The sequence below is a fragment of the Astyanax mexicanus genome, chromosome 6, assembly GCF_023375975.1.
Source record: "Astyanax mexicanus isolate ESR-SI-001 chromosome 6, AstMex3_surface, whole genome shotgun sequence".
In the NCBI taxonomy this organism is placed as follows: domain Eukaryota; kingdom Metazoa; phylum Chordata; class Actinopteri; order Characiformes; family Acestrorhamphidae; genus Astyanax; species Astyanax mexicanus.
This window is the reverse complement of record NC_064413.1, coordinates 3,583,080-3,608,393: the sequence shown is the minus strand read 5'-3', so window position 1 is coordinate 3,608,393 and position 25,314 is coordinate 3,583,080. Positions and strand designations below refer to the sequence as shown.

Here is a 25,314-nt window from a genome sequence, read left to right as displayed (position 1 = left end):
AAGAACTCAATGAAACATTGCCTTGTCTTTTTACATAGAGATGCAGAGGTTTGGTAGCTAGCATCACAGCTAAAGGTGCATAGAACTAGGAGCTAGGAACTAGAATCTAGGAGCTAGGAACTAGAATCTAGGAGCTAGGAATTAGAAGCTAGGAGCTAGGAACTAGAAGCTAGGAGCTAGGAACTAAAAGCTAGGAACTAGGAGATAGGAACTAGGAGCTAGGAACTAAAAGCTAGGAACTAGGAGCTAGGAGATAGGAACTAGGAGCTAGGAACTAGAAGATAGGCACTAGGAGCTAGGAACTAGGAACTAGAAGATAGGCACTAGGAGCTAGGAACTAGAAGCTAGGAGCTAGGAACTAGAAGCTAGAAGCTAGGAAGTAGAAGCTAGGGGCTAGGAACTAGAAGCTAGGGGCTAGGAACTAGAAGCTAGGGGCTAGGAACTAGAAGCTAGGAGCTAGGAAGTAGAAGCTAGGAGCTAGGAACTAGGAATTAGAAGCTAGGAGCTAGGAACTAGAAACTAAATGCTAGGAACTAGGAACTAGAAGCTAGAAGCTAGGAAGTAGAAGCTAGGGGCTAGGAACTAGAAGCTAGGGGCTAGGAACTAGAAGCTAGGGGCTAGGAACTCGAAGCTAGGAGCTAGGAAGTAGAAGCTAGGAGCTAGGAACTAGGAATTAGAAGCTAGGAGCTAGGAACTAGAAACTAAATGCTAGGAGCTAGGAACTAGAAGCTAGGAGCTAGGAATTAGAAGCTAGGAGCTAGGAACTAGAAGCTAGGGGCTAGGAACTAAAAGCTAGAAGCTAGGAACTTGAAGCTAGGATGGTGGCCAGATAACTACACTACAATCCCTCATGTGTGCTATTCATTATCAAAGCCCAGAACAAATTAACACAGTCTTTAAGTGTTAACTGTAGGCCTGCTTAATAGCCTGGTTTAAAGTCAGTGTGGAATTACGCAGCATTAAGCGGAAGGGGGTTCGTCCTTAAACATGAAGGTTGGAGCACTTTAATTTGCGGAGATCAGCCACGGGTTATGCGCGAGAGTGCGCGAGTGCACTGATGAGTATTTGAATGGTTGGGTACTGTTGCTGAAGTGTTATAATTAGCCGCTGTGTTAGCGTAGCGCTTTTTTCTGGTGGATATAATTTAGCTGAGGCTCAGCTGTGTGACAGCGAAGTGTGTGTGTGTGTGTGTGTGTGTTTGAGAGTGTGTGTTTGTGAGAGTGTGTGTGTGTGTTTGAGAGTGTTAATGTGTATGTGCTTTCTGGAATGAGCCGGCCGCAGCTACAGAAGCGTCATTGATCAGCCTCTGAGACTCAATACACAATGAGACCAGGCCAGGGATCTCTCCGCTTCACTCCTTCAACTCTCACTGCCCTCGTTTTCCAGTCCGCCATTCTTCTCTCCCTCTGCTGTAAGTCAAAGTCTCTTTCTTCCTCTCTCTTTCTCTTTCTCCATCTCTCTCTGTTTTGTTCTATCTATGTGCCTATTCATTCTCTGTCTCACAGGGATGGGCAAATTGTGACTGAAGTATCACTAAAAAGTATCACTACATGATTTGTTCTTATTTTTTTTATGTATCTGTTGTGAAGAAATTAATTGTTTGAAATTCTGGTCAACAAGCACCAGACAAGCATAAAAAACAAATGTTGTATTTGGAATGTTGGTAGACTGGGCGATTGGGCTCAGAACCGGCATAAACCAGCAGATGTTACGTTTTAAAAGATGGTATGTTGGTGATCAACAAGCACAAGACCAGCATAAACTATCATATGTTGGATTATAAACACCGGAATGATATTTAAACAGTACAAAACCACTGTAAACTGTAATATGTTGAATTGTAAACACTGAAATGTTATTCAACCAGAACAAAACCAATGTAAACCATCATATGCTGGATAATAAACATTGGTACGCTAGTCAACCAGCATGGAAGCAGTGTAAACCATTTTATGTTGGAGTTTAAACACTGACATGCCAGTGCAAAACCAATGTAAACTATAATTTGTTGGGTTTTTAACACTGGCAAGTAAGTCAACCAGCACAAAACCAATCTGAACCACCATATGTTGGATTTCAAACACTGGCATGCCAGTCAACTAGCACAAAACCAATGTAAACCATCATAAATTGGATTATAAACATTGGCAAGCTAGTCAACCAGCATGGAACCAGTGTAAACCATCATATGTTGAATTTTAAACACTGGACGTAATTCAACCAGCACAAAACCAATGTTAACCATCATATCTTGGATTTTTAAACACTGACATGCCAGTGAAAAACCAATGTAAACCATCATATGTTGGATTTTAAACACTGAAACGCCAGTCAACCACCACTAAACCATGGTAAACCACAATATGTTAGATTTTAAATACTGGCTCGCCAGTCAACCAACAATAAACCAATGTAAACCATCATATGTTGGATTTTAAACACTGAAACGCTGGTCAACCAACAATAAACCAATGTAAACCACCATATGTTAGATTTTAAACACTGGCACGCCAGTCAACCAACAATGTTAACCATCATATCTTGGAGTTTTAACCACTGACATGCCAGTGAAAAACCAATGTAAACCATCATATGTTGGATTTTAATCACTGGCACGCCAGTCAACCACCACTAAAGCAATGTTAACCATTATATGTTGGATTTTAAACACTGGCACGCCAGTCAACCACCGCTAAACCCTGGTAAACCACAATATGTTAGATTTTAAACACTGGCGCGCCAGTCAACCAACAATAATCCAATGTTAACCATCATATCTTGGAGTTTTAACCACTGACATGCCAGTGAAAAACCAATGTAAACCATCATATGTTGGATTTTAATCACTGGCACGCCAGTCAACCACCACTAAAGCAATGTTAACCATTATATGTTGGATTTTAAACACTGGCACGCCAGTCAACCACCGCTAAACCATGGTAAACCACAATACGTTAGATTTTAAACACTGGCGCGCCAGTCAACCAACAATAATCCAATGTAAGCAACCATATATTGGATTATGAACGTTGGTACACTAGTAAACCAGTACGTAACCAGTGTAAAACTGTAAATTCCTCTTTTAGTCTTTCACCTCAAGTCTAAGTTCTCCTTCTTGTGTTTGATTTCACTGTTTCTTTGTTGAATAAACAGCTAGGCTGCTTCTTTCACAGCACCTACAGACCTTACTTTATCTGTGGCCTTTTGTTTAAAGACCGAACAGATCCATAAAAGAGAACAACAGAGCTCAGCAAGCTTCAGTTCCAGTGCTTTTTGGAGTTGGATCATTTTTTTAAAAGTTCTCTCGGAGCTGGTTGGCACGTTTTTTATCTCGTGTTTAGGAGCTACTTGTGGTTGTGTTTGAATCCCAGTTTGACGGCGCTAATGTGGGCTGCTATACTTACACCACGCTACGCCTTCAGACGGCATTTTCTTTATCTCTCTGCAAGGCCGTACTCATCTCCGTGTCTGCTATCTGTGTCCTCCACCCGCTGCCACTTTTTCTTTTCATCTGCAGCCGCCACTCCCTTTCCCCCTGCCGGTGCCGGTTCTCCGGCCAATTCCTCACTGCCCTTCTTATCCTCCCAACACTCGCGCTCGCTGCAAGGTAATTTATGGGCTGGGGAGAGTGAGCACTAGTGGGTGGGGGGGTGGGTGGGGTGGTGATATAGGGACAGGGAGAAGGAGGGTGGGGGGGCAGTCGGCGGATGGACAGACGCAGAGCCATATGACAAATTTATGATTGGTGGTTAAATGAACAAGTGTGGGGGGGTTTGGGAGGGGAGTGGAAGAGGATGAGAAAAGTTTGGTGGACGGTAGAAAGAGCAGACAAGGTCGCAAGAGTAGAGAACAAAAGTGCAAAAGTGCTGTGGTGTTAATAAAGTGTTACTGAAGGGAGTGTCCAGCAAAACGGAAAAACTTTACACAGACCTACTTATCGAATCCAGGACTCTATTTTAGTGATCTATAGTGCACTGTGGTCAATTGCATATCGTGCAGCTGGATTTAGAGCGTGTCGGGGTGTGTCTATGGTATCGTGAAAGTGCAAAACATATTATATACTTTGCATGGCTAAAAAAATGAATCAGTGTGACAGTTCTCATTCCCTTTAAGAGTCGGGTGAGCTCTGACTTTGGCATGTTTGTATCTTAACAGCTCAGCGCTTTTGTGCATCTGGGCAGAGTATACTGACCTCTTGTTGAGTATCAAGTCAGGGCGTAGTGTGCATGATGCTCCTTCATGGCTAAGATATGATTGGGCTGCTTGACTGTTGATAGTTGTCAGGGTTTTAATCAGTCAGTGGCGCACCTGTACTTCCATACACCAAGATAGAAACACTCCATTAAGCCAATCACATCCAATCACAATTACGTTTTTGATGTCAGTCACTTTATTTAAGCTAATCAACAGCCAAAGTCTGGGAGTCTGGGATTTAGAGCAATAGGAATATGAAATTTTTCCTAATGCATACAGTACAGGTCAAAAGTTTGGACACACCTTCTCTTTTTTTCAATGCGTTTTCTTTATTATTTTCATGACTATTTACATTGTAGATTCTAACTGAAGCATCAAAACTATGAATGGACACATGTGGAGTTTTATGTACTCAACAAAAAAAAATGAGCTGAACCTCCACAGTCACCGGACCTGAACCCAATCCAGATTTAAGGTTTGGGGTGAGCTGGAGCGCAGAGTGAAGAAGGCAAAGGAGCAACAAGTGCTAATAAACACCTCTGGGAACTCCTTCCTTCCTTCAAGACTGTTGGAAAACTTTTCATTTCAGGTGGCCACCTCTTAAAGAAGCTCATTGAGAGAGTGATGCCTAAAGAGTGTGTAAAGCAGTAATCAGAGCAAAGGGTGGCTTTTATTTTGAAGAAACTAGAATATATATATATACATATGTTTTTAGTTATTTTACCTTTTTTGTTAAGTACATAAAACTCCACATGTGTTCATTCATAGTTTTGATGCTTCAGAGAGAATCTACAATGTAAATAGTCATGAAAATAATAAAGAAAATGCATTGAAAAAGAGAAGGTGTGTCCAAACGTTTGGCCTGTGCTGTATACTAAGCTGATTTTCTGTCGAGCCAGTAATGCAGAGGGATAGCAGTGCTGTGCTACAGCCTATTACATAACAAAACAATTACATTAACATAGACATGGTGGCAAATTATTGCCGTTTCCAACCTGAAACAATTACGGAGTCAATTACGGAGATGTGGAGGAAGGGCACTGCTGGAGCTGCGGAGCGACGGCAGGAAATGACCTTGCTTCCAATCTCAGGCCGTTAAACGTAAGAAACGCAAAGCGTAGAGGACGCGAGAGAGCGGCTGCGGCTGCGAAGGACTTGTTAAAATAAGCGTTAAAACGAAGCGAGTGGCGTGGAGAAAGCGAACAGTTGTTTGGTGGCGGAGGAAAGGGAGAGACGGAGAGGGAATACAGAGGGCAAAGAGGGAGAGAAAGATTCTATAGGGAGGCAGGAGAAGCGGTATGGCAGGAAAAGATATGAAAGCAGCTTTGTGGGGTCACCTCTGAAGCGATCTGAAGTAAGTGTGTGCAGTCAGGATGGACGCTGTGTGTGGGGAAGGCAGTGTGTAGAAGTGGATTGTTGTTGCTGTGATGAAATGCATCGTGAAATTTCCGGAGTGCAATAGATTGGTCAGCATAATCACAGTCGCGGTTAACTGGATTTAGAGCGGCGCAGACTGTTAAATGCATCTTTTAAACGGGTCTAATCAAGTATTTCTTGCTTTCTGTAAAGTACAGATAAGTAACTAATAGAGAAAATACAAGAAACCACTTAAAAATAATGAGTTTCTTTGATTTTACCAAACTAAAAACTAAAAAAACTCTGGAATATAATCAAGAGGAAGATGGATGATCACAAGCCATCAAACCAAACCATCAAACTGAACTGCTTGAATTTTTGCACCAGGAGTAAAGCAGCATAAAGTTATCCAAAAGCAGTGTGTAAGACTGGTGGAGGAGAACATGATGCCAAGATGCATGAATTAAAACTTAAATGATTAAAAACCATAGTTATTCCACCAAATATTGATTCTGAAGCCTTAAAACTTTATAAATATCTCTGCAAAGCTCTCCATCTTTTTTTGATATTTTTTATTTCTCATTTCCTCAAACAAATGCTGTAAATAGTTTATAAAATAAAACCACAATGTTCATTTTACTCAAATATATACCTATAAATAGCAAAATCAGAGAAACTGATTCAGAAACTGTGAAGAAAAGTGCTCTCTTATTTTTTTTCCAGAGCTGTATAAGCATATATATATGAAACTCTCTCTATATATTATCTATTTTAAGCTTTTATTATATTTATTGTTAAAGATGATTATGGCTTAAAGCCAAAAAAAAAAAAAAAAAAAAAAAAACAGTGTCTCAAAATAGTAGAATATTATATACTCGAATATTAAGACCATTTGGTACTTTTGGTACAGTGTGGGCAGTGTGCCAAGTCCTGCTGGAAAATGAAATCTCCAGGACATCTCCACAAGAGTTGTCAGTCAATGACATGTCTCTCCAAACAAACCATCACTGATCATCATTAATTTTTACATTTAATTTGTAAAATCAAGGGAGCAGAGTCTGGAGGAAGAGTGGAGAGACACACAGTCCAAACTGCTCGAGGTCTAGTGTGAAGTTTCCACCAATCAGTGATGGTTTGGATAAAGAGACATGTCTGACATCTGCTGGTGTTGATCCACTGTGTTTTATTATTATCACGTCTAAAGTCAGTGCAGTTTTGTTTTCCCACAAAATCTTACTTTTATGGAGATGCAGATTTCATTTTCCAGCAGGATTTCAAAGAGTCCACCGCAAATTATAGTCCAATTTCAGTTCCATCATTATCCATTTGCTGGCCCATAAGCTCGCAAGCTTTGTGCCAACTGTGCTTAGGCACTAAAATTGCCACTTTCGGCTCCTTTTACATTTAGAATCAGTCGAAAAAGAAACGAGTGTGGGTGAGGAAGAGTGGTGGGTGGTAGTGAGGATGAGAACAGATCAGAGAAAGAGTGTAGGAAAAAAAGAAGGAAAGTGTTTAACGGAGAGCCTGGCCAAAATGACCATGACTACCATCCAACCATCTGCTGTAAACATGCCTACTTGCCTTCTACGGTTGTCTCTAGAGTGAGATTTTCCGAGATTTTCCCATTTTTAGAACAAGAAAAGCCCTTTTCGAGGAGCAATCTTAAAGGTATAAGAGATTTAAACCACTATAGAGTGGGTTTGTGGGGGTGGACTCTTTGAAATGCTAATTGTAACATGGTTATACAGTATTTATTAGCCTCTAGTGGCTAGGCTAGCAATCAGGATTAGGTGCACTGCAGGGATTCTCAGCGGTTGTAGGGTGTGTTTGTGTTGTACATGCTGGGTCTTGTAGTGAGAGAACACTGATGAACAATATAAATTAATATTTTATCTTTTATCTTGAATTCAGTGATGTGCTACACAATAGCTTGTGTGAAAGACTGAAGTCAAAACATTGTTTGACCAATATTTCAAATCTGTATCTGACGCAGAAAGCAAGTAGGTAAATATAGCGAGAAGATATTCCAGTACCACTTTAAAATAAGACTACCTTTATAAAGGGTTTATAAATGGTTTACAATTCGTTTATTAATGGTTACTAAATAGGTTTTAAATGCCTTAAAAAAAGCATTAATAATCAGTTATAACACATACGTAGAAAGGGCAACAATATAGAAGGCTGTGGGTTCACTAGTTGGCAAACAACAGGTCATTGTTGCCCTTTCTACGTATGTGTTATAACTGATTATTAATGATTTTTAAGGCATTTACAACCTAACTAGTAACCATTAATAAACTAATTATAAACCATTTATAAACCCTTGCAGTGTGAAGCTGATTTAAACAGCATGGAGCAGCAGAGACTGTGCTTGTTTAAAGCTGTGGTAATTAGTGTTATCTGGCTAAAATATATCAGATTAAACTGCACCTGAACAGCAGTTTAACTCAAATAAAAGGAGTATATTCAATAGCTTGGTCAGATTGAACAATTGAACCACTACAGAGTTCGTTAGGGATTTATTTATTTATTATTTCAGCCATTTCTCATTATTTTCTGCAATTAAATGCTCTAAATGACAATATTTCTAGAATGATTAAGAAACTGACGTGTTCTCTTGATTTTTTTTCCAGAGCTATATATATATATATATATTTTCTTTTTATATATTCACTATATATTTCTTTTATTGTTGATGATTACGTCTTACAGCCAATGAAAACCCACAAATCAGTGTCTCCAAATGGTAGAGTATTATATAAGACCAGTTTGGTCTTATGCAATAAAATATGTCACTGCTCTAAAGATATATATTGAATATATTCAATAATGTCCCTATGGCACCTGGATTACTGAGGTCCATCCAAACGCAACGCTCTCTATCTATAAGACTGCTGACTCTCTCTCTCTCTCTCTCTCTCTCTCTCTCTCTCTATCTATCTAAGGCCCGTCCTCCCTCGTTCCTCATGTCCTTATGACGGTAATCATACGGATCTGAAAAAAAAAAAACGGCGAAAGAGGTGGATCAGCAGTATTCCTGTGAAGCTTGATAAATACGGCCCCCGGGAGAGAGAGAGAGAGAGAGAGAGAGAAAGGGGCGGGCATTAAAGGAGAAACATCTGTTCAAAGTACTCTTTTTTTTAATGCTGTGCGCACCTACTATTGATCTGTTTTTTCCCTTTGAGTTTTGAGCCGGTTGCTTCGTAAAAAGGACGCGGCTGCTCTCTTTCGGTATCGGCTCAACGTGAAAGCTCCAAACTCCTTGCCTGGTATTTTTTTTTCCTCCTCCTTTTCCGTCTCCCTCGCTCGCTACCCCTCATTTTTTTTTTTTTTTTTTTTTTCATCCCCCTACAGCTCCGAATAACCATTGTCTCAGCAGCGCTGGGTTTCTTCTGCCAGCTGGAGAGAAGCTGAACATATATTCAGAATATTAGATCCACAAAAGATCATTCAGTGGATGAGAGAGAGAGAGGGAGGGAAGAGAGGGAGAGAAAAGAGAGAGAGAGAGAGAGAGAGAGAGAGAGAGAGAGAGAGTGTGTCTGGGTCTTTAGCCTTGGCAGCGTGAGCGTTATATAATTCTTGCCAATAAAGCATTTTTGCCATTGAATGTGAGATGCTAGCATGGATAGGAGCCAGGTTGGTGGGATGCGAGGGTGATTTTCTATGTGTGTGTTAGTGTTAGTGTGTGTGTGTTAGTGTGTGTGTTGAAAGGATTTTGAGGGCCTGTGTTTTCAGAGCTGGCCCCAGGCTATGTCCAACAGGCCAACGTGTTGTAATAGGCCTGTAAATTTCCTCATAAGCCTTCTCCTGCGATGCCCAGCGGTGTGAAATTTTCCAGCGCTGTTCGAATGCACAGCAGAAACAGAGCAGTAACAAAAATAAGGGCTAAAATCAATCCTTTTTTTTAAGAGCTGGAATGATAGCGCTAGGTCTTCTGCAGTCGTACAGCGTCTTCAGACATGGAGAAGAACAATTATTGTCCACTTTACAACTCAAGAACTTCTGACACTTGGGTCAATTCTTGAGCAGTTGCATCGCCTGAGGCCAAGACTGAATTGTGCTCTCTGGGATTCCCTCACCATGCATGGCTGAAGCATTAATGGAACTTAGCACAGGTGGAACTTAGACAGTTGCTCCACCTGTGATTTAATCCTTCCCACTCAAGGCCAGTTATATTTTCTAACACTCTTCACTATGCATGGTTGTAGCATGGCTGCAGAATGATCTCATGAGCTCATGAATGATTTCCAGACATCAGAAGCAATACTAAGACAGTTGCTTTGCCCAGGTGTTGATTCTACCCAGTCAGAAAGGGCAAGTTCAGTTATGCTTTCTAGGACTTCTGGCCATGTATGGTTGTAGCATTGATAGGGAATTAATTCACAATTATCCAAAACTAAGGTCAACACTTAGACAGTTGCTCCACCCAAAGTATGAGCCAGGTTATGCTTTCTGGGCATGTTTGGCTCTTGCATTGTTGAGGAATAACCATGCAATAACCCAAGATCAATACTAAGAGAGCCAATTGCTCCAGCCAGGTAATAAACCGACCAGCCCCAAGAAGGCAAGATCAGTTATGCTTTTTGGGACTTCTGGCCAAGTGTAGCTCCTGAATTTACTAAAGAATGAACTTGCATTTACCCACAACTAAAGGTCAAGACTTAGAGGGTTGCTCCACCCAGGCGTTGAGTCTACCCAACTGAAGAAGGCAGGACAAGTTATGCTTTCTGGGACTCCTAGCCATGCATGGCTCTTGCACTGTTGAAGAATAAACATGCAATCACCCAAAACTAAGGTCAACACTTAGACAGTTGCTCCACCCAGGTGTTGATCCTACTCATCCAGAAAGGGCAAGACCAGTTATGCTTTCTGGGACTTCTTGCCATGTATGGCTCTTGCAATGACTGAAGAGTAAACTTGCAATTGCCCAAAACTAAAGGTCAAGACTTAGACGATTGCTCCACTCGGGTATTAAACCTACCCACCCCAAGAAGGCAAAACTAGTTATGCTTTCTGGCTGTAGCATTGCTGGAGAATAAACTTACGATCACCCAAACGTAATGGACTACACTTAGACGGTTGCTTCATCCAGGTATTAAACCCACACACCTCAAGTTCTCTAGACCAGTTATGATTTCTGGAACTTCTGGCCATGCATGACTGTAGCCTTGCTGCGAAATGAATTCTCAATCACCCAAAACTAAGAGGCTAAAATTGCTCCTTAGTTGCTCCACCAAGCTGTTCTACCACCGTCCTACCATCCAAAAAATTGCTAGGGATTGAACTTAGACAGTTGCTTTTGAGACAACGAGCATTATGAAGGATTGATGAAGGATTGATGAAGGATCAGTGATTTCCCAAAATTGAATCCTTAATTGGTTGAGACCCAATTATATTTCCTTGGACTCTTGACCAGGCATGGCTACATCATTACTGGCGATTAAACTTTCATTGTTTCACACATTCTTCTCCATATAAATCATCAGCTATTCCATGAGAACAGTGCCAAATAGACATGCCAGTTAGAATTGTTTTTGCCCTTCTGTAGTTTAAATTGCACATTGCTCTTATCCAAAAAAGATCTTTACACCTTTTGTTGCTAAATTGGAAGTCTGTGAATTTGTGAGTTTTGCGAACACTGCAAAACTCGTCAAGGAGAGCAGTTCTGGATGAAAGCGAAGTCTCTTAACCTTGGCTTCTCTTTTTGTCTTTGATAGAAAAGTATTCCAAATTCTAAAATGGCTGTCCTTTAATGGAATTACATGTACAGAGGACATGTAACAATGGACAATGAAACTGAAACACCTGTTTTTTTTTACCACAATAATTTATTGTGGTGACGGACAGTTCTGGTGGAAACAGGAGAGTTGAGGTGCACATTGATTTTATGTTTTTTGGATACGATCCGGGTTAGCACCCGAACATCCCTTTCAGACAGCTTCCTCTCACAGCGTCCACAGTTAATCCTGTTGGATGTGGTTGGTCCTTCTTGGTGGTATCTCGCTGACATTACCCTGGATACCGTGGCTCTTGATACGTCACAAAGACTTGCTGTCTTGGTCACAGATGCTCCAGCAAGACGTGCACCAACAATTTGTCCTCTTTTGAACTCTGGTATGTCACCCATAATGTTGTGTGCATTGCAATATATACAGTGTATACAGCGTTAACCAAAACTACTCCTCTATAATGCTGATTAAAGATAATATCAGTAAATGATGAGCGCGCCGCACGAGATTGAGGTTGTGACCGAATAAAAACGTCACGCCGACGGACCACTGCGATAAAGGTGGAGAAAAATGGGATGGGGGATGGGGGAAGGAAGGCAATCCTGAGTAATGGAAAGCGAAGAGAGGATGAAATGGAGCGAGGGGGCTTGAGGGAACGATATGGGTGAAATATGGCGGTGGCTCCGAGGTGGTGTTATGAACGTGAAGGTCAAAAAAAAAAGAGAAAGAGCGAGAAAAAGAGAGAGAGACATAGAGAGAGAGGAACAGTGCATTTTCACGGGGAAGCGATGATAAAGAGCGCAGGATGAACAGACCAGGCACAGATGCGCAGATAGACGGATGGAAGCGTAAGTGTAAGCAGCAAGCGGCATAAATAGAAGATCAAACGCGAGAGGAAGGAGCGTTTGTCACCGCGGGAGAGTGCTCCAGAGAGGAGCAGGGGGAAGAACAGAGGGAAATAGTGACGGAGAAAAGGATCAGGAACATCAAGTGGGGATGTGTAATTACTGGAGTCAGGGATGGAGGAAGATTCTGTCATTTCTTTTCACCTCATCACTTTTTTTTTGGTTTTTACTGCATCTCTCTCTCTTCTCTTCTCTTTACACGCATTTATATTTATATTTATATTTATATTTCCAGCATTTAGCAAACACTCTTATCCAGAGCGACTTACAGAGAAGTGCTTTACAGTGTTGCAAAAAAATACATTTACCAAACCCTGTTTAAAGAGGCAAGAATCCAGAAGAGATCTCAAAAAATGAGAAGCTGCCAAATACAAAAGTCAATACACTCTTTTTCACACTCTTTTTACAACGTATACCTTCACACTATTTCTCTCTTTCTCTCACGGTTTCTCTTTAACAGCCTATCTCTTGGTCTCTCTCCTTCTCTAAGAGTCTTTCTCTTTCTCACAGTCTTTCTCACTCTCTTTCACAGTGGCTCATTTTCTCTCGCAGTCTCTTTCTCAGTATTTCTCAGTATAATCTCAGTATTTCTTTCTCTTAGTCTAACCCTTTCTCCAATAGTGTCACACTTTCTCAGTCTCTTTCTTTCTTTCTTTCTTTCTTTCTTTCTTTCTTTCCTTCTTTGTTTTTAACAGTCTCTTATTTTCTCTCACAGTATAATAATCTCACTATAATACTCTCTCGTTTGGTCTCTCTTGCTCTATCTTGTCTCTACATTGTCTCAACATTTGTCTGACTTTACCAGTCTTTCTCTCCTTCTCAGGAGAGTCTGCACAGTCTCTCTTTATCTCTCACAGTTATTCTCACTCTCCCTGTTAAAACTCTCACAGTCATTCTCTTTTTTTTCCTTCTATTTCTTTGAATCTTTTTCTCCAAACTTTCCCTCACAGTCTCTCTCCCTTACAGTCTCTCTGAACGTCTCTGTTTGTCTCACAGTCTCCCTAATTCTCTAAGAGTCTCTCTTTTTGCTCTCTCATAGTCTCTCTCTTTCTCTTACAATCTATCTCTTTCACAGTCTCTCTCTTTCTCTTACAGTCTCTCTTTCTCTCGCTTTTTTCTCACAGTTTCTTTCTTTCTCACAGTCTCTCTCTTTTTATCACTATTTCTCTCTCAGTCACTCTTTTTCTCACAGTCTATATTTTTCTCTCAAACTCTCTCATTCTTTCACAGTCTCTCTCTTTCTCTTACAGTCTCTGTCTTTCTCTCACAGACTCTCATTCTCTCACAGTCTCTCTTTTTATCACAGTATTGCTCTCACAGTCTCTTTCACAGTCTCTCTTTTTCTCAGTCTCTTTTTTCTTCACTCTCTCTCTATCTCACATTCTCTCACTTTTTATCACAGTTTTGCTCTCAGTATCTCTCTTTATCTCACAGTCTCTTTTTTCTTTACTCTCTCTCTCACAGTCTCTCTCTTTTTTATCACAGTCTCCTTCTCTCACAGTCTCTCTTTCTTTCTCTCACAGTCTGTCTTTCGTTCTCTTGCAGTCTCTCTCTTTCTCCCACTGTCTCTCTTTCTCTCTCAGTTTTTTTCCCCACAGTTTCTCTCTTTCTCTCACAGTCTCTCTCTCTTTTTTATCAAAGTATACCTGTCTAATAGTCTCTCTTCTGGTCTCTCTTGCTCTTCCTTGTCTATACATATACTCTACACTTTTTTGTCTATAACAATCTGTCTCTCTTTCTCTTACAGTTATTCTCACTGTCTCTCTTTTGCAGTGAATCTCTCTTGAACAGTCTCTCTGTACCGTTTTTTTTTTCTTTTAAACCCCAAAGTCTCAGTTCTCTCTTTTTTCTCTCTATTACCTCTCTTTCTCTCTCGTGGTGCCTCTATCTTTTTCTCGTCCACTCTACCTCTCAATTCCTCTCTCTCTCCCTCTCTCATCCTTCACCACACACACACACACACACACACACACACACACACACACACACACACACACACAAAAGCGGGCTGATTATACTCTAAGCCTGAGCCGCAGAACAAATCACATTTTGGAGATAGAAAACAAACAGGGCTCTTTTGCTGGAAGAGATAGCGGAGGCAGGGAGGGGGGTGTGTTGGGGGGGTTCTGCACAGGCAGACGAATAAAAAAAGTGAAAGAGGAGGTTAACGGAAACGGGAAAATAAAGAAAAGAGAGAGTGAAGTGAAGGGGGATGAGAAAAAAAAAGTATATAGGGACAGAGAGAGAAAGAGAGAGAGAGAGAGAAAACAGAAAAGAGATCAACCGGAGAAAAGAGAAAGAGAGAGAGAGATTGAGGATGTGGAGGGAGGTATAGGGAAGGAATAGGGGGAGAAAGAGGAAAAAAGAAGGGATTAGAGCAGGGGAGGGAGTGCGTAGGTGTGGAAGAAAGAGAGAATGAGATTAGAGGGGGGGAAACTCAGGCAGCGGTGGAGCGAATTAGGAGTTTTTGGAAAGGAAGTGAATCGGAAAGAAGGAGCGATGAGGAATGGGGACATGAAGAGGAGAAATAAGAGAGAGAGAGAGAGAAAAAGAGTGAGAGAGAGGAAAGGAGGAAGAGAGAGAGAGAGAGAGAGAGAGAGAGCAGGGTAATGAGGAGGAGAGTTGTAAAGGATTATGTATTATTTATAGGCGCCGCATATTTTTTCATAACTGTGTTTGATTGGCAGCGAATGAGATTCCGCTGAGAAATGGAGGTTTAATTTTAGACTAGTGATAGAGAGACATTGAGAGAGAGAGAGAGAGAGCGAGAAAGAGAGAGAGAGAGAGAAAGAGAGCGAGAAAGAGCTTTTTCACCAAAGAACAAGCCGCCCCATCCAACTTACTGATTATCTGGAGTTAGTAGGCCTGAAAATGTGAACACACACACACACACACACACACACACGGCAAAGCTTTTAACCCTTTGAGAACCCTACGCTGTTTCACTTCCTCTTTTTCAGGTGTTATAACACAGTAATTACATCAGACAGACACATGCCCTGATCTCTTTTACTCCAGAAGACATACGGCTGCTCAAAAATTTTAAATATAATCATTTAAAATGTAAAAAGAAGCAGAATTGTTATATTTTCCTGCAACTGATGTTTTTTTTTTTTTACTTATTTTTGAATGTATAGACTTTAAATATATTCACACCTAAGATAAATATTCAAAAATGTTTAGACAAGCGTGTTTATGAGTTAAAGAAAGCATAAGAATATTGATGATGATTATAAGTTCATTACATGGTTTATTAATTATTACTTTGACAAAATACATGGAGAAACAGCATCAGGCGGAGCTATTTTTCTTGATAATTAATAATCACACCTCTAGGATACTATATGTAGATTACTATAAAAAATCCTGACACTCAGAGCAGCCTATGCCTTTCAGTATTTTAAGCACATATATCAGGACACACAAATGTAGTTAGTCTAAATAAATCTAAAAAATGCTTAGTGCAAAATAACTACTTTAGTAAAAATGTGAGAGTAAAATAAAAACTATATAAAGTAGTGCGCACACCATACCTAGCATATCTAGAGTCATTGAAACATCATATAAATATGTTTGAAGCACTAAAGGTAAATAATATTGTTTGGGGAAGAGAGGTGAGATCTCACTTTTTTAGGTGTTTTTCTCTCAATGGGTTTCTTGTAGATTTAGCTTTACCGTACTGGAACGTGATCACTATTTTTAGAAAGAGTAAGCTCCGCCCTTTCTAACCATATATGGATTATGTATATATGTGAAGGGATTCCTGAGTAATTAAGCTGAGAACACAAGGTGCGGTTTTGGATGTAAAAAATCTGTCCGCGGGACTCTAAGGGTTAATGTCTCGCTCTCTGAGAAAGTGTGAGACGCGTCAGAACTTCAGGTGGTCTGAACAGATGCGTGTGTAATCAGCAAAAGCGAGAGAGAGAGAGAGCGAGAGCGGCCTGATTGAGTCTGGGAAGATGAAGGAAGAGAGAGGAGGATCAATTAAGGCGGAGAGGTGGTCCTTCACTCGGCAGCTGGACGAGTCAGAGAGAGAGAGAGAGAGAGAGAGAGAGAGAGGGGGAGAGTAATGAGTGAGTTAGTGGAGGTGGAGTGGACAGAAGTAGCCGAAAGAGAGCGTAATGTGCTCTTCACAGTGGATGCTAATCCAGAACCAAATTAACACCATCAAACACTTCCATTTCCTCAACCCCCACTTCCTAAAAGGAAGGGGCGCTGTGCAAATAGATGTATAGATGTAAATACAGACGGAATAAAGAATGTGGTGTGGCGCAGTGGATAACACCATCGACTGCTTATGAGCTTTAAAAACATTGTGGAGTTCATGAGACTGGGGTTCAATTCCTAGTCTGGGTGACCATGCTGTGATACACCAATAAGATCCTTGGGCAAGACTCCTAACTAGGGGTGGCCGATATGGCCCTTAAAAAAATATCACGATATGTCATGGCTAGCGATACACTTGACTACTGACAAAACATTAAAAAAAATAGGTACCCCTTTAAAAATAAGACTACCTTTATAAAGGGTTTATAAATGGTTTACAATTAGTTTATTAATGGTTACTAATTAGTTTGTAAATGCCTTAAAAATCATTAATAATCAGTTATAACACATACGTAGAAAGGGCAACAATGACCTGTTGTTTGTCAAATAGTGAACCCACAGCCATCTATATTGTTGCCCTTTCTACGTATGTGTTATAACTGATTAATGATGATTTATAAGGCATTAACAACCTAATAGGTTACCATTAATAAACTAGTTGTGAACCATTTATAACCCCTTTATAAAGGTAGTCTTATTTTAGAGTGGTACCAAAAAATATTTCAAAAATACACTACAGCAACAAAATGTCATATTGCATACGATATAACATGGCACACCCCTAACAGAAAATTATTCCAGAAGGGCTTGGATAACTCATACAGGAGGTCACAAGAGAACCCAGAACAACATTTAAAGAACTGCAGAACTGCAGGCCTCTTCTTCCTCAGCTAAGATCATTGTTAAGGATTCAATAATAAATAATAAAAAAAGAGACTGGTCGAAAATGGTCTCTACTGTTTCACATTTACCCACAAACATCTTGACGATCTCCAGGAACATCGGATAAATATTCTTTGGACTGATGTAAAAAATGTAAAAAAAAAAATGGAACTTTTTGGAAGAACATCATACTAAATATAAAACATGGTGGTGGTAGTGTGATGGTCTGGGGCTGCTTTGCTGCATTTGCTGACAAAACATAAAAAGAAAATATTAAAAAAAAATAATTTAAATTAAATTAAATTGTATTGTTGCATACGATGTGATACGATATGATATGGCACACCACTAACTGAGATAAAAAAAAAATATATACATATATACAATAATTTTATCAGATTTGTAATAGACGTCAATGATCCAGAATGTGATGAGACTAATAATAATGCACTCCAAAAATCTCCATATAAAATAAGTGATACTGGACAGAATTATATTATAATCTGTATCTAGTAGATATTTAATGGGAAATGAGAACAGTAAAAAAAAGGTTGTACCCTGATGTGATAATTAGAGGTGGGTGATATGGCACAATATTTCAGGGTATAGTATCATTCACCATATGCAAAAATTTTGCCGATATTATTGCGTGCGATGCAAAATGGCACACCCCTACTCCTAACACTACATTGGCCCAACTCTGTAACAGGAACAACTATGTAAGTCGCTCTGGATAAAAGCATCAGCTAAATGCCAAAAATATACCATATTTTACAGAGTATTATAAGGTGCTTGTATTACAAGGTGCACTTATAATCAATGAATGTCTATTTTCTGATCTTTTTTCATATATATATAAGAAACATCGAATCATAAGGCACACATAAACAAAAAATACGACAATAGTAAGGAACAAGGGTGTCGCCATGATTTCTTTCTAATTCAGCAGAAAACGGTTTATTTTTGTGAGTAAAGCACTTCCAATTATTTATAGCAAGCTTACACTTCCAATATTTTGAACAGCACAGTTAGCGATTAGCACTTAGCGCTCGTAAATGCCGCCTGACAGCGCTACGCCGAGGAACTCTGAGTGATCTCGCAACTAGCGGGAACTAGTTCGTCCCACGTAGCTTGTTTTAATGCGGCAAACACGCAGACTACAGTCCAATACAGTCCTGTTTTTAAGCATCTTGGCATCATGTTCTCCTCCTCCACCAGTCTTACACACTGCTTTTGGATAACTTTATGCTGCTTTACTCCTGGTGCAGAAAGTCAAGCAGTTCAGCTTGATGGTTTGGTTCGATGGCTTGTGATGATCCATCTTCATCTTGATTATGTTCCAGAGGTTTTTAATTTGGTAAAATCAATAATTTCAATCATTTTTAAGCGGTCTCTTTTTTTTCAGAGCTGTATATGTTGACTATAAAATATATATATATTTTTTTTAAACTCATACAGACTCAGTGCCTCCTTCTCTCTCTCTCTCTTTCTTTCTCTCTTTTTTTCTCTCTCTTGCTCTGTGTGTTTCTCCCGCTGTAGACACTTCCTGCTGAAATGAGAGGGAAGAATAAAGAGCTTTCTAGTTTAGAGGAACAAAAGCTCACATCAAACAGAAACACATACTAAAAAAGGAATTGGAGGGATGCGCACACTCCCCCATTCATCTCATTCGTCTGGAAAGTTTGAGGTCTCACTCAGTGTGTTCCTCTTCCTCCTGGTGTGTCTGCTAGTCTGTGTGTGTGTGTGAAGCGGATTTGCCAGCATTGTGTGTGTGTGTGTGCGGTGTGTGTGTGTGTGTGTGCGCTGTGTGGGCCCTCCTGTACCTCGGAGGCTGTAACTCAGCTGGCTAATCCCGAGCTGGGGAGCGGCGCTATGGATTTAGTGCATCCAGCAATATCAGCTCTGTACCTGGCCTCCTCCCAAACCCTCTAAATCCGGCTCGCCTACATCTCCCATAACTCACCGCTGCATCCCAGAGAGCATTACAGGAAGCGCCGCACGCAGCCGGGTTTATTTATTCACCCCAATATGCCGCTGTTTATTTATTGTTTATTGTTCCTCAGTTTGTTTGTTCGTTCGTTCAGAAATTATAGCCATGCACTAAAAAAAAAAAAAAGATGGGTAAAATTGACTTTTTAATTTTTTTTTACAACTTTCTGCATTTGCTTTTAATTATTTTACCTAATTACCTAATTATAATGACTTAATTCATACAATATTACTCAAATAATTTATGATACATAATATTATACTATAATTTCTGAAATGTAAATATTTTTTTGTTAACCCTTGTGTGGTGTTTGTGGTCATTTCTCATCAAATGATACTAAAACAATGTTTTTTCTAACTCAAACTCATTGGCATTGGCTCATTTTTTGTGAGAAACATATATCAAAACACATTTTTGATAAACACACACTGTACACCCCCCCCCCCCCCTACACATTTATATTACATACAGTCTGTTTGGCCAAGGGCTAATGAACATTGCTTCATTTGTAAATTTGAAACTAAACGAATTTTCTACTCATATCTTGAGTTTAATTCGTTTTCTTTTACATTTTATTAAAAAACTAATAAAAAAAGAGTAGCACTTTTTAAAAGAAATGTAACATAAGAAAGGTAAAGGGCAAATATTAACCATGTAAGCTGTTTATATTGCTTGCAATTTAGGTGAAGCGAGCATGGGTAAAGCATTTTAATGTAAAATTGCTTAATTTTGATGAATTAAATACAAGTAACAAAGTAAACGAGTAACAAAAATATGAACACCACACAAGGGTTAAAACACACATATTACACTGTCTCAACACATGGATGGAATGTAATACATTCTTTATACTAGTTTATTAAAAAAATAAAAATAATATATTACATGCATCCATGTGTTGAGACAGTGAGATTTGGTCTGTTTACAAAATAAATCTTTGAGATTATGTAAATATTTGACTGTGTGTTTTAACTAAAATTATATATAATAACATTGTATAAATTAAGTAATTGTAATTAGGCAGAGGTGGAAAGTAAAGAATTACATTTACTCAAGTTACTGTAATTGAGTAGATTTTATGAGTAATTTGTAATTTTTAAGTATTTTTTAAAATAGGTAAGTAATTTAGTTTGCTACATTGGAAAACTCCCAATTACTGAGTAAAAAATAAAATGCATGTGGTGGTAAGTATTTTTTTATCATTAAACAATCTGCTTAAATGTTAAAATGTAAAAAAAAAAACATGTAAATAGCAGTTAAAGCACAGCAATGGCAAGTTAAAAAATAATAATGAACTGTAAAATTATAAAAATACAGTTTATAGTTCCCTATATTACCTTTAACACTAAAGAAAAAAAAACTGGTCATAGAAACCTAAGCCACTTGTTTTACGGGGTGGTCTGAACAAATACTGGCTGAAAGGTCCAAATTATTATGTGGAATAATAGTGGATTAAAAATATTTAATTTATGATTTGTTTTTACTTTTTTTACATCAAATAATTAAAAATAACTATGTTATTTTACTCAAAGTATTTTAAATTGAGTACTTTTTACTTTTACTTGCGTAGATTTTTAGATGGGTACTTTTATTTTTACTTGAGTACATTTTTAGATGGGTACTTTTACTTTTACTCGAGTAGATTTTTAGATGGGTACTTTTACTTTTACTCGAGTAGATTTTTAGATGGGTACTTTTACTTTTACTTGAGTAGAATTTTAGATGGGTACTTTTACTTGAGTAGAATTTTAGATGGGTACTTTTACTTTTACTCGAGTAGATTTTTAGATGGGTACTTTTACTTTTACTCGAGTAGATTTTTAGATGGGTACTTTTACTTTTACTCGAGTAGATTTTTAGATGGGTACTTTTACTTTTACTCGAGTAGATTTTTAGATGGGTACTTTTACTTTTACTTGAGTAGAATTTTAGATGGGTACTTTTACTTGAGTAGATTTTTAGATGGGTACTTTTACTTTTACTCGAGTAGATTTTTAGATGGGTACTTTTACTTTTACTCGAGTAGATTTTTAGATGGGTACTTTTACTTTTACTCGAGTAGATTTTTAGATGGGTACTTTTACTTTTACTTGAGTAGAATTTTAGATGGGTACTTTTACTTGAGTAGAATTTTAGATGGGTACTTTTACTTTTACTCGAGTAGATTTTTAGATGGGTACTTTTACTTTTACTCGAGTAGAATTTTAGATGGGTACTTTTACTTTTACTTGAGTAGATTTTTAGATGGGTACTTTTACTTTTACTTGAGTAGATTTTTAGATGGGTACTTTTACTTTTACTCGAGTACAATTTTAGATGGGTACTTTTACTTTTACTTGAGTAGATTTTTAGATGGGTACTTTTACTTTTACTCGAGTAGATTTTTAGATGGGTACTTTTACTTTTACTGGAGTAGAATTTTAGCAAAGTAAAGGTACTTTTACTTCATTACAATTTTTCAGTACTTTTTAAGAAAGGATTGACTGAAGTTCAGTTCACTTATTTACTCTGTGTAACATTTAAGTTTGAAACTGAGTTGAAGTTACTTAAATTTATCTGAAATAAAATTTACTTAAAAAAAAGCAAATGCAGAAAGTTGCTAAACTTTTTCTAAGTCAATTTTACTCATTATTTTTTTTCTAAATGTGCTAAATTACATCTGATTTTCAGGCCGATTTTTTATTTTATTTTCCTCTCTTCACTGCACCGTCGCACTGCCCTCGCATGGCCCAGACGACTACTGCAGCCCCACACGACTGTTTTTTTTTTTGTTTTTTTCCTATTATTTATTTTCAATTATTTATCCTCTTTTCATTGCTTCGGTAAAGACCCGTATCGATCCGTTCACCTTCTCGTTTAATCTCGTTCTGAGTATGTTGAGTGGGCCCGTTTTATACGGCCTGATTTTAATGGGGTCAAGATTAATCCATCTCCCTCTCGGTCTTTCTTTCCCCCTCCGATCTCCCGCTGCTCGCCAAGAGGAGGACGGAGCAGCCGGAAGCTGTCGTGTAAAAGTAAAAGTCTCGCAGTAAAAAGTCCTGAGTAGTAACGACTCAGTAGGAGTAAGCAAAACTTCTTTAACTTGGAGGAACTCAGGACATTTCTGCATACAATATATATATATATATATATATATATATATATATATATATATATATTATTTATTTATTTTTTTACAAAAATATTTTTTTTTTGTTATATTTTATGTTTCATGGTTGAAGTTAGGGTTTAGGTTTAGGTTTAAAAGTTGATTCATGGTTGAGGTTAGGCTTAGGAGTAGAGTTAGGGTTAGGTTTAAGGGTTGATTAATGGTGAGGGTTGAGTTTTAGGGTTGATTCATGGTTCAGGTTAGGTTTAGTAGACGGGTTAGATTTAAAGTTTAGGTTAGGCTTAGGGTTAGGTTTAGGTTTAAGGGTTGATTCATGGTTGATGTATAGGTTTTAGGGTTAGGGTTAGGTTTAGGTTTTAGGGTTGATTCATGGTTGAGGTTAGGGTTAGCTTTAGGTTTTAGGGTTAGGGTTAAGTTTAGGTTTAAGTGTTGATTCATGGTTAGGGATAGATTTTAGGGTTAGGTTTAAGGGTTGATTCAGGGTTGATCTGAGGGTCACATTTAGGTTTAAGGGTTGATTCATGGTTTTAGGCCTAAGTTTAGGTTTTAGGGTTGATCCATGACTGAGGCTGAAGGATCTGTACTATGGACCAGTCTCCAGCTCCACACTTTCACACTTAACCAAACAAGCAAGCTCTGCCAGGTCCAGAAAAAAGACTAGTGTGAAAACCCTCCTACAGAACTTCTGAGCACCTCCAGCGTCTATCAGCTTCGGAACTGCTGTCTGCTCGGCTCTCTTTTCCCCTCTTTAGGATCCTTTTGGTTTTAAATGAAGTGGTAAAACTCGAAAGTGGGAGGTGTGGCCAGAAGCTAAGCTGTCCAGGAGCTGAAAGGGAATCCCACACCTTTTTCACTTCTGCAGAATTAAATGAGATGAAACCAGACATCTGAAGACTCTTTTTTTTAAGAACATGTGAAGACTAGACTACCTCACAGAAAGATACTGGCTCTTCATTCTGTCTGATGCCTAATACATTGTTTTATAATATTTCTGAAGGCGGAATATATTTATATATATATATTTTTTTTTTGTGTGTGTGTGTTCGAACGGCATTTAATTTATGCATGCACTTAACATACAAAAATGAATACTGTTTTAAATGATGTGACCCTCACTGACCACATGCTTCTGAGTGCTTTACATTGGCATGGATATTAAGCATTATATCCACTAGAGAGCAGTTCAGAGTCAAATGTTTCAGACAGCATCAAATTGGGAAAAAAGTACCTGTATTAAAAAAAAGACTTAAAAGAGTAAATATAGAGTAACTAAGTGAACTGAACTTCAGCCAATCCTTACTTTTAGTAACCTTTACTTCATTTCTGCATGTTGCAAATATATTTTGTTTTGTAATATTTTATGTTTCATGGTTGAAGTTAGGGTTAGGGTTTAGATTTTGGTTTTAGAGTTGATTCATGGTTGAGGTTTGGGTTAGGTTTAGGTTTAAGGGTTGATTAATGGTTGATCTGATGGTTACATTTAGGTTTAAGTGTTGATTCATGGTGAGGGTTAGGTTTTAGGGTTAGGGTTAGGTTTAAGGGTTAGGTTTAGGTTTTAGGGTTTATTTATGGTTGAGGTTCGGGTTAGGTTTAGGTTTAAGGGTTGATTAATGGTGAGGGTTAGGTTTTAGGGTTAGGGTTAGGTTTTAGGGTTAGGTTTAGGTTTTAGGGTTGATTTATGGTTGAGGTTTGGGTTAGGTTTAGGTTTAAGGGTTGATTAATGGTTGATCTATGGGTCACATTTAGGTTTAAGGTTTGATTCATGGTGAGGGTTAGGTTTTAGGGTTATGGTTAGGTTTTAGGATTAGGGTTAGCTTTTTAGGGTTAGGTTTAGGTTTAAGGGTTGATTCATGGTGAGGTTTAGGTTTTAGGGTTGATTCATGGTTAAGGTTAGGCTTAGGAGTAGGTTTAAGGGTTGATTCATGGTTGAGGTTTGGGTTAGGTTTAGGTTTAAGGGTTGATTAATGGTTGATCTGATGGTTACATTTAGGTTTAAGTGTTGATTCATGGTGAGGGTTAGGTTTTAGGGTTAGGGTTAGGTTTAAGGGTTAGGTTTAGGTTTTAGGGTTGATTTATGGTTGAGGTTTGGGTTAGGTTTAGGTTTAAGGGTTGATTAATGGTTGATCTAAGGGTCACATTTAGGTTTAAGGTTTGACTCATGGTGAGGGTAAGGTTTTAGGGTTATGGTTAGGTTTTAGGATTAGGGTTAGCTTTTTAGGGTTAGGTTTAGGTTTAAGGGTTGATTCATGGTGAGGTTTAGGTTTTAGGGTTGATTCATGGTTAAGGTTAGGCTTAGGAGTAGGGTTGGATTTAAAGTTTAGGTTAGGCTTAGGAGTAGGTTTAAGGATTGATTCATGGTTGAGGTTCGGGTTAGGTTTAGGTTTAAGGGTTGATTAATGGTTGATCTGATGGTTACATTTAGGTTTAAGTGTTGATTCATGGTGAGGGTTAGGTTTTAGGGTTAGGGTTAGGTTTAAGGGTTAGGTTTAGGTTTTAGGGTTGATTTATGGTTGAGGTTTGGGTTAGGTTTAGGTTTAAGGGTTGATTAATGGTTGATCTAAGGGTCACATTTAGGTTTAAGGTTTGACTCATGGTGAGGGTTAGGTTTTAGGGTTATGGTTAGGTTTTAGGATTAGGGTTAGCTTTTTAGGGTTAGGTTTAGGTTTAAGGGTTGATTCATGGTGAGGTTTAGGTTTTAGGGTTGATTCATGGTTAAGGTTAGGCTTAGGAGTAGGGTTGGATTTAAAGTTTAGGTTAGGCTTAGGAGTAGGTTTAAGGGTTGATTCATGGTTGAGGTTCGGGTTAGGTTTAGGTTTAAGGGTTGATTAATGGTTGATCTGATGGTTACATTTAGGTTTAAGTGTTGATTCATGGTGAGGGTTAGGTTTTAGGGTTAGGGTTAGGTTTAAGGGTTAGGTTTAGGTTTTAGGGTTGATTTATGGTTGAGGTTTGGGTTAGGTTTAGGTTTAAGGGTTGATTAATGGTTGATCTAAGGGTCACATTTAGGTTTAAGGTTTGACTCATGGTGAGGGTTAGGTTTTA

The 25,314-nt window shown here is 38.6% G+C and overlaps 1 protein-coding gene across 3 annotated transcripts in view; it reads left to right on the top strand.

Moving 5' to 3' along the window:
- cadm4 (cell adhesion molecule 4) overlaps positions 1–25,314 on the top strand; it is a 338,968-nt gene that overhangs the window by 232,259 nt on the left and 81,395 nt on the right. Inside the window, exons 1-2 of one of the 3 annotated variants that reach the window (XM_049480676.1) lie at positions 247–463; positions 653–1,411. The exons of 1 other annotated variant lie outside the window; for it this stretch is intronic. In XM_049480676.1, coding sequence (XP_049336633.1) covers positions 1,324–1,411 — 88 coding nt within the window. In that variant the 5' untranslated portion in view covers positions 247–463; positions 653–1,323. Of the gene's footprint in view, positions 1–246; positions 464–652; positions 1,412–25,314 lie in introns of those variants that run through there. One more of the 3 variants, XM_049480677.1, reaches the window with a different exon arrangement.